The 10,128-nt window shown below is 37.8% G+C and overlaps 1 protein-coding gene across 1 annotated transcript; it reads right to left on the bottom strand.

The window, feature by feature from the left end:
• Positions 1–1,015: 1,015 nt before the first annotated feature.
• Positions 1,016–9,248, bottom strand: LOC141604688 (T-complex protein 1 subunit zeta 1). Its single transcript, XM_074423141.1, has 15 exons — positions 8,947–9,248; positions 7,518–7,581; positions 7,050–7,185; positions 6,589–6,740; positions 6,460–6,507; positions 6,259–6,351; positions 5,737–5,843; positions 3,974–4,088; positions 3,705–3,791; positions 3,160–3,364; positions 2,701–2,795; positions 2,477–2,545; positions 2,275–2,382; positions 2,069–2,187; positions 1,016–1,415 (listed from the first exon to the last, which is right to left on the bottom strand). Exons 1-15 carry the CDS (start codon positions 9,078–9,080, stop codon positions 1,340–1,342), a joined length of 1,608 nt encoding a protein of 535 aa, XP_074279242.1. The 5' UTR covers positions 9,081–9,248; the 3' UTR covers positions 1,016–1,339.
• Positions 9,249–10,128: the final 880 nt, after the last annotated feature.

The following is a 10,128-nucleotide window of genomic DNA, read 5'->3' as shown; positions in this document are numbered from 1 at the left end:
GGGCCGAGCTTACCCGTACCAAAGTCCACCTTTTATTTTTCTTCAATCCTCATCTAATACGGTTTAATAGAATTAATAACAATGGCACGACCCAAGGCCCTTATCCTTTGTAATGAAACTGACTAAACTGAACGCCATTGTATTGACATTGCGCCTTATTTGACACAAAATATATATATTAAGAGCCTAATGCTGGAAGATTAGCCTCTAATGCAAATGTTTTAATGGATTATTTCTATAAAAATCGTGAATCATGATAAAATTCCAAATTATTTGACGTTTCTCAAGCTTCTTAACAAATTCAATTTTAGGGAGACTTTCAAGTTTTGATAAGACAATAGATTAGAATAAGCTACCACTTCCAATCTACCATATACAAGTCGAGGTAGCAATTATTAACACAGCCCGAAAACATAACATGACATGACTACAAAAAGAGACCAAACCCTCCTGCTGCTCTATTTACAAGTACTACTACAAAACTACTTTCGTACATCAAATATAATCCTTCCCACTTCTCAACAACAAAAACATCATCATAAGAGTCTTAATTCCAAAATAATTTAATAATTTGGGGTCGACTGACATGAATCCAAGCATCACACAAAACCACGACCGCTGTCCACCAGACCCGCCAACAAAACTACAACCCTACAATTGGTCACTGGCCACCTACATCCTCCCCTACCCTACCTCCACATTCTTAACAACCAACCTCTCCCAAATCCGCTACACCCAATGACCACCGTCTTCTCGGGAATTCATTACTTGTCAGCCACCATGGTCCGCCGACTACAAAAATGGTCATCCACGGAAACAACGATGGTGCCTCAGCAAGGGGAAAGGAAATAGGGAGGGAGCGGTTTTGAATTGTTCTACAAAATGACAACAAAGCAGGCAGCACACATCAATGTGGCCGTCGACTAGCCGCTGGTTAGGTATCCGGTGGTGGTGGGTGGAGTCTACGAAGGGGGCAGTGGTCGAGTGGTTGTCGCAAAGTTCATCATAACAACCCTTTTCAGAACATTCCAAAAGTAATTAAGAAAACTTCAAAATTGGTTTGGTTTCATTAACCAAGACCTGTTAATACATGCCCACTTCGTGTCTCCGTCGATACACCAAAACTATAGGGTGCCATCGAAGCAAACAATTCCCTATGAAAAACTCTCAATTTTTCTAGAAAGAACTAAAAACGAATGTCGAGCTAGAACTACAACTAACTTCCAGTTTGTACACACCGACAAATTCTACAGATGCCAAAAATAAACCGTTCTCAAGCTAATCTGAATTTAAATCTTCAAGAGAGAGAGTTCAGGACATGCTGGAAGGAAACACGGTCCTAAGTTGGTTTCCTCATGTTACGCCCAGCACGAATTACTTCATCAACCAGCAACAATTGAGATGCTATCACAGGCCTGCCAGGTTGCAAAACTTCAGTATCGACACAAACCAAAAGATTGGGGTGGGGGGAGGAGTTTACAACATTTGCTCACCGTAAATATTTTTAAAACGTAAACAATAAGTACACGCCAGCCAATGTTAATTTCCAGTGTGTGTATATGGTCAACTCTACAGAAACCAGAATCCCTCCTTTCACTTTCACTCCAGCCATATTCACTTTCTTTATTCACTACATTTTCAAATATGTTACGGCATTTTAAATATGTAGTGAATAGAGAGGGTGGATTTCAAGTGAGTGGAAGGAGTACCAGTTTATGATTTACCATAACAATGCGAGTGGGAGGGAGAACGACCAGTGAGCCAGGGTTATAAAAGGACATAGTCGATAAACATTGTACTACAATCGAGTTTCGTGGTCGATGTAGAGAAACATTATAACAGGAAAATAATTATTTTGATAAATCCAGCTACATTATCTTTCATATATTTGAAAAAATTAATGGCCAAAATATGACATCGGTCAGCCACAAAAGTTAAATAAGGATAATATAGCTGGAATGCTGGTTGTATATAATTTTTAATTACCCATAGCTATTACAGAGTAGGATATTAGGAAATAGTTCTCCAATATATTTATTTTCAACTATTCATCAGGAGTTTAACTTACCCTGCGCTTATAATCTGGCGCTTCACTGAGTAATTATCAAAAATACCCTCCAGCTGGGGGTCAATGGGTTCTCCAGTATGCTGATCTAATCCCACGACACTTCCTCTGTCATGCTCCCCCTAAAAGCATGTAACCAAATCAGTCTAATTGTAATGAAGTCCCTGATAAAAACAATTGTTGTTACGCAAACAGAAATTCACAAATACCTTGAGGGAAATTAGAACATCTTGCGTGTCAAGACCAGCATTTTCAGCTAGGGTCTTAGGGATCACCAGAAGAGCGTCAGCAAATGCTTCTACACCAAGTTGTGCACGCTGTATAACATGTTTTATATAAAATAACATTAACATTTGAGGGACTTGAGAAATTAAATTCTACTAAAGATCTGCAAAAGTGCAAAACTCTAACCCCTTTTACAGTCTTTACAACTTCATTGACCAGATGTTGTCTTGCAGCAACCTCAAATGCTCCAGCCCCCTGTGGCAACAGCATTTTACAAAGTTGAGAAGGAAAGCATGTGACTAAACATTAAAACAAACGGTAGAACTGGAAGTGGCAGATTTTATCTGGAATTCTGAACTGCCATAATGTAAATCTTGTAGAATAAAATGAAACAATCAATGATAACATACCAATATAACAGCTTCATCCTCAAGTGTATTTTTTACTCCTCTTAGTCCATCACGAACAGCATCTTTTATCTGCGCAATTGTATGGTCATTGGGTCCTGAAGTTGGAAAGCATTAGATACGATAAATTCTAGAATCAAAATCTAAAAGCCATGGACAATAAATTAACAATAAAATTTCTACTTCCACCCCATTTATATTGTTCTCCATTTGACTTTGTCACTTTATTGATCATCTTCAACCAAATATATGTAAAGGTTTATTTTGACCAAAGTTCGATTTACCAAATAACAATTTTCATATGATCATTTTGAAAAAGGTTAGTTATGTAATGTTGTAAGAAATAATTGGTCAAAATAAACATTGTTTGACCATCAACGTGAAAGACGTAGTATAAATGGGCTTTGCATGGAGTAGCAAATAGTAGCACTTTGGATGGCAAACATGCAACATTTTACAAACCTTTAATAAGAATTGTACAGGAATGAGGGTTCTTCACATTCTCCACAAATGTGTACTTTTCTTCTCCAAGAACATGTTCATGCACTAATCCAGCCCACCCGAGAACATCTGGAGTCAAGTCATCCACTGAATTAACAGCCTCCCCTCCACAAGCCAAAACCAACCTTTCCATATTCCTCCGCTTGGCTCTTCGAAGGGCAATGATCTGTGAAAGCTAAATATGTAAGGCACCTACCAAACATGGCTAGATGACTACCAACCCAAAACAGGATACGAAGAAACAGCCGATTAGAGCATTAGATGTGGACCACAACAAGTAATGAAACACTTCAGATTGCCAAGGAATACAAAAGTGGGAGGCATTAAACCAGGAAATTCTAGTCATGTAAGTTTACATTTAGTCATTAGTTATACATTTGTGTATTTTTTGGCCTCAACATTGCAGAGTACTGGGATCTATTCAGAGAATATTCCAAAACGGGAACAGTCAGACGTAAAGGGAAGCAAAATACATAAAAACAAGTTGGCAAGGTAAGTTTACTTACACCAGCTTTGGCCAGCATATCCAACGAAGGGGGGTCAATTCCTTTTTGATTGATCACCACAAAGCCGTCATCAGTACTTCCACAAACCTGAACACAGAGAAGAAAAGTGACACATGGATTAAAAAAAGCTTTCACAAGCAAAGGATAGCACAATCATATAGGCAAAAGGTAGCGTGCACAAATAATGTAGTTTACCATCAATATCATTTGGCCCTCAATAAGCTTCAGGTACAAAATAGTGTGCGTTAACTACACAAATGTTTTTTTACCTGATTCTTTAGTTCAATAATTTTCTTCACTCTCTCATCAACAGAACGCCTTTCAGCCGCAACCATAGCCTCCCTCTGCTCTGAGTTTGAATAGAAGAAGCCTGCATTTATTTCACTGCACAAAATCCAAAATCCTTTTAAGTGTAGTGGTCAAACCAAACTGCAAGAAAGAGCTACAATAGCAGTATTAATTATTGTTTACAGCTCAAGTTGCGGAATTGGCTGTGCGTTTTGATCTCAATTATAAACAGCATAAATAGCTTACGCCGCCCTGATAAATCGCCATGGTAACCTTCCAAACATTTACAAAGTGATCGCTCGTCGCAATGAGTGTCACAGCTAATATTTAACAACAAGGCTACAACGTACCACTATACCTATGAAGACTTGGAATGAGTGAGTTGGTGGGTAGAATGTTCAGCAAATGTGGTCAGATGGGTTGTTTACCTGACGGCTGACACATATATGCTTTTTGGACTAGTATCTAAATTCTATTAAGATTTCTATTTATAAACCTTGGAAGGCCAAAACCGCCTCAGACATGAAGAAGTCACACCATGCCATGATGCAACATTAATAGTCCTTCCATTCATGTCAATACATTACATTTCCCCTTCTATGCCGTTCAAATCAATTCAATATATGTCTAATCTTGCTTCAGTTTGGCATTGTGAATGAAAACAAGGGCAATTTCTAAAAGAAGGCAATAAGTAAATCCAATACGCCTACTACTTGCAAGTTGCAACCATATACCCCTTCCACATTTATTTCTTTAAACTTTGTGCCAATAGAAAATGAACTAGATCAAAATGAAAACTGAAAAGAGGGAGTACAAACCTAAAAATGTTAAGATATAAGAGATGCCCGAGGAACGGCCACTCTTAGTCCTCAAAACCCTAACCCTTTGTTAGATACAAAAGTAGGTGGGAAGGGGAGGGGAGGATGACGGAAGACATGAAAAGAAGAAGAGGGAAAGGGGAATGAACCCTTTATGTTTTCTCTCAAAAAACTTCCAGCGTTGAAGGATTTTGCTTTGACTTGTAGGAGGGAAAATGGATCCTTCCGGCTCAATTTGAAATCTACAGGGATATTGTTTCCCTACCTTTCCCTCCCCTCCTTTTCCTCCAAACAATTGGTTATAGAAAGACAAAACAAGCAACTATTCATGAATCATGTATTGGACGTAAATTAAACTCACCATTATCAGCATTAAAGTCAAATAAAATGGAAACAAGACTAGCATTTCTGCACCATTACAGGAAATGTCAAAACACACCAGGACTTTACTACCGAAAAACAAAAATGTCACGCCAACCCTCAAAAGCAACACTGAGAGTAGTATACGCCTATACGGTCAAGGTCCTAATCTTTACTCTACCCTTCCTGCCTTCCCAGCATATCTCTATCCCAAAAGTAAATCAGTTCTACCTTCTTCAAAGAATGGTCTTCCATAGTAATGAAGAAAAGGATTTTGTAACAAAATACTGTAAATGTAAGTAAATGGCTTCAAAAGGTGTCTTGTGTCCACATGGTGCGCAATTTCATACTGCACCGCAGCTCAGAACACATAAGAAGGCAGGCAGCGATGTAGTTTCCAAAAGCCACATGTGTGAAGATATACTGGCAGATAATACAATATATACACAAGATCAAATTAAACTTAAATACCTTCTTGCTATTTCCCACTTCAACCTATGCGAAAATTAAAAACTGCTAAATCTAGCCTATTTTAAATTTGGAATGCTCTACAGGTAAAACCATACCTTTTCTCATACTCCAGTGATACATTGCAAGTCAATATGTGACAATTTTCGGCTCTTCGTTTCATATCAGGATGCCTGGAACCATGATCAAGGACAAGTCCATTTACCTACATACAAACGTACAGATAAACGTTAGTATGATACAGAATCTGCTACAGGAAGTATCGCTGTTCTTAAACAATAGAATGATGACACACCTATATACACTTCGTGGACACAGAAACTACATTACCCTAGAGTGTCAAAAGTTCTCGCCATAACATCTGTTAACAGTGAAATAAGGGGGTGGGACGTAGTAAGTAACTCCACCCTACTTAGGTAAACAGGTGTGCTAGATGCTATGTAGTCCAGATTTTAAAGCGTTAAGAAGTTAAAATCATTGTTTAATCAGAAAGTTAGTGGATCCAGTAGCAACTTGCTAATGGTATTGCCATACCTCCCAATAATGGAAGTTTTCACGTATACAATATGTTCATAAGAGCAATGGTGTATAAACGTTAAGAAATGAAACCCAGTACCCACCAATTTTGTGTCAACGTCAAACTTGTGGCGCATATGCATAATTTCCACCATAAATAGGTCAATAGGTTCCAGAGGCTTGCGGATGCACAGAACCTGCAATATCACAGGGCATTTAAAACCATAACTTAAACCTTATCAAGCGAAACAAACAAAAGCTTAAACTGCCGACCACATATGTAAACAAGCATGTATGTCACCCACCGCATTTACAACTATCTCTGTCAGCTGATCTGCCAGGGCTTCGTATAGCTGTTACACAAATTTAAATGCTGTCAAATCATTAAAAAAGTTTATCGCTCAGAATTTTTTTAAAAAAATCCGATGAAGTACCTTTGTTCTTAATGTAGTTCTTGCTACCATTCTTAGAATCTCCCTGTCAGGTTCATCACCCATTACAACAGGGGTCTTAAATTTTTCAAGAAACTGAAGAGTAGCTCTTTTTGCAATCTCAAAACCGTCAACCAAAACACGAGGATGCATCCCTGCAGATAACAAAAAGTGGTACATATATTCTAATCAGAGGGCGGGACTGTTGAAAACCAGCATTCAATGAGTGAAATGAAAATGTAGCAACAGGACAATGTTGGAGGGAACACAGGTTCACCAGAATCGGTCCATACACAGCAAGGATATAGAATGAATTATAAATGTCAGCAAGACGCGAAGAAAGCAAAGACAATTATAAAAGCTAATGATGATAGGACAATTTGATAGTACCGAAAAATTCAATAAATGAAATCAAAGTGATTATAGTTTGACAGGCAATAATTCAACAACTATCAAAAGATAACCTTCATCGATGTAGCGATCTGATTGTTTCATAAGCTCGCCAATAAATATCACCGTCGACGTAGTCCCGTCCCCACTAATATCATCTTGAGCAACAGCAGTCCTTGCTATCATAATTGCAGTTGGATTTTGAATTTGCTGCATTCGTAGTCAACAAAATATTTCAACTTCATGCACCCAACAACACTAAACTTATGTTGCAAACAAGCAACAGCTTCACTGCTTCACAGTTTAAACTCGTAAACAAGCAATGGCGGAAATAGGATACAAGGGAAAACTAATTAAGGTAGTACGGTAAGCGAGAAAAAAAATCCAAGATTTTCATTGTTTAGAGGGCGACCACCCCCACTAACCCCCGTAGTTCTGCCAATGTTAACAAGCTAACCCAATTAACAAACAAACATCCAACTCCAAAAAAAAACATCAACTTATATCGAAATTAAGCACAAAAAGAGAAATCTCTCACTCACCATTTCTTTCAAGAGAGTGTTTCCATCTTTAGTGAGCTTAATATCTCCCGCACCGCCAACAAGCCTTAAGATAAAATAGAAAACGAATAAATGAGCGAAAAATGACAGAATAAACAGCAAGTCTATTAAGACCATTGTAAGCATGAAACGGATCCAAAAACATATTTATAGCACTAATCAGTGCTCATTGCAACCATCTCAACTATGTATTTGTTCATAATAAAGTAATAACATAAAATCTCATTTGAGACCGTGCTGGCTAAACACCTGCTACTTGTATGTTGTAAGCTTTAGAAGGCCTCAAGCAAGACTAATGCTTCAAACAATGAAAAAGCATAAATAAATTGAAGAATACATTTTGATGGTGCCTATAGGACCGAGATCTGTTTCACGCTTACAGCCGTCTCAAGTAGTAACAAAAAATCTTATTTGAGATCATCCCGTGCTTTATGATCCATTCGATTCGATGCTAAGCTATAACAATAACTACTTGTATGTTGTAAGCTTAAGACAGCCTTAACCAAGACTAATTCGTAGATAAAAAGGTGGAAATGAATTAGGAGACAGGAATAAATTTAATGATTCATGCCAGCCGACCCCAAATCATTTCGAGATTAAGGCTCTGATGTTATTGTTGTTGTGGTGTGCGTTCACCCATGGACGTTTATAAAGGATGATTCATGTGAGCCAACCCCAAATCATTTTGGGATTAAGGCTCAGATGTTGTTGTTGGTGCCTATAGGAACGAGCGCTTACAACCGTCTCAAATACCAGCACAAAATCTCATTAGAGTCCGTCGTAAGCTACTTAAAGAGACAATGTTATAACCCTAAGCTACAACCACTACTACTACTACTCCTAAACTTGACAGTCTTCAACAAGACTAATTCATTCAATGATACATTGAGATGGTGCCTTTCGGACCGAGATTTGTTTCACATTTACAACCGTCTCAAAGAATAACATAAATTCTCATTTGAGACAGTCTTAAGCTACTTAAAAAGACAGTGCTATAATCCTAAGCTACAACTACTACTACTACTACTACTACTTGTAAACTTAAGACGGTCTCAAGCAAGACTAATTCATCGTGACAGTGCCTATAAAACCGAGATTTGTTTCACGCATAAACCGTCTCAAATAATAACACAAAAATCACATTGAAGTCTGAAGACGGTGTTAAGCTACTTAAGAAGACGGTGTTATAAATTTACAATCCTGAGCTATAACAACAACTACTACTCGTATGCCGTAAACTTAAGACGGTCTCAAGCAAGACTAATTCATCGAACGATAAAAAAGCGGAAATAAATTAAGAAAGAAATACAACAACTACTACTATTCGTATGCGGTAACTTAAGACGGTCTCAAGCAAAACTAATTCATCGAACGATAAAAAAGGGGAAATAAATTAAGAAAGAAATAATACATTTTAATGGTGCCTTTAGGACCGAGATTGGATTTGAGAACATCTTGTAAACCCTTGGCGGCATTGATATTCATACGAAGTGCTTCAGATTTGTTGAGAACTTCGGCATTAGGGTTTAGTACTCTTACCGACATCGCGCCCCTTTCGATCGATTGATTGATTTAGGGTTCTTGATTTCGCAAACGAAGATGGCGAATTATAGAGAGAGAAAGAAGAGAGGGAGAAAGACAGAGGGTTTTGTTGTGTGGAATGGTCGAGTAGTTCGTTCGAATTTTTTCAGCTTAGCAAACTAATTGAATTTTTGGGGCTGATTGCAAACTATTTGGGGGTGAACGGGTCCATCGTCCACGTTTTCATTTGAAACATGGAAAATGGTGAGGAGCAATGGATACGGCAAACGGATTAATTGGATCGGGTTAGGTTGGGTTACTTTAGTATTCAGATATGCAAGGATTCGGTTAGATTAGATTGGAGCGGGTTATATTGAGTTTGTTATTTTCGAGTTTTTTTGTGTTTCAGATTATTTGGAGATGATAATATCAATGTCCAGTAATTTATGTTAGGTAGATCAATTTTGAGTTGGTTTATTTGGCTTGAGTCAGTTTTGTCGGATCTAGTGAGGATTGAGGAGCGTTACTAGCTACTAGACCTGTTAAACTGACCACCCTCTACCTGATATGACTCCCGCACTAACTCCCCAAGCTTGAACAATAATCCTAATTGATAAAAATATAGCTGAAATCTAAAATGACCCGACTTGACCCAAAGAAAATGACCTAACCGGAATGTTATTGCTGCAAACTCGAAATGAGCCGACCCGAATTGATTCGACTCGAACCCAATTTGCTTGTCTTGTTTGGCATATATAAGTAACTATTAACTAGTACTATAACAGGCAAAACTAACTCTATTCGAACAATCTGAATTGACGGAACCCATTCATTTTAACCTCAACATTTACTACAAAGAATTTACTGTTATCTACAGTAAGATATATGATCAAAACACACTCGAAACAGAATTCAACCCAAAATGACCCACGCGACCCAGACAAATCTAGATGGCCCAAACTTTAATTGAGAGTTTTGATAGACATAGTTAATAACTTAGTACTAATACTCCATAGTTTTTAATTAAATACTAAAATATATGAATATTCGTGATAAAAACCTTAGTTTATTT

The sequence above is a fragment of the Silene latifolia genome, chromosome 10 (assembly GCF_048544455.1).
Source record: "Silene latifolia isolate original U9 population chromosome 10, ASM4854445v1, whole genome shotgun sequence".
Lineage (NCBI taxonomy): Eukaryota > Viridiplantae > Streptophyta > Magnoliopsida > Caryophyllales > Caryophyllaceae > Silene > Silene latifolia.
The sequence above is the reverse complement of the archived record's forward strand: the minus strand, read 5'-3'. Positions and strand labels throughout refer to the sequence as shown.

Bases quoted from the DNA above. Each gene is read 5' to 3' on its own strand.
- LOC141604688 (XM_074423141.1), bottom strand. From the start codon at position 9,080: ATGTCGGTAAGAGTACTAAACCCTAATGCCGAAGTTCTCAACAAATCT. The intron at 6,741-7,049 runs GTTATCTTTTGA...TGTTATCTGCAG, and splicing joins AGATCGCTACATCGATGAAG to GGATGCATCCTCGTGTTTTG. The intron at 3,365-3,704 runs GTAAGTAAACTT...TAGCTTTCACAG, and splicing joins ATATGCTGGCCAAAGCTGGT to ATCATTGCCCTTCGAAGAGC.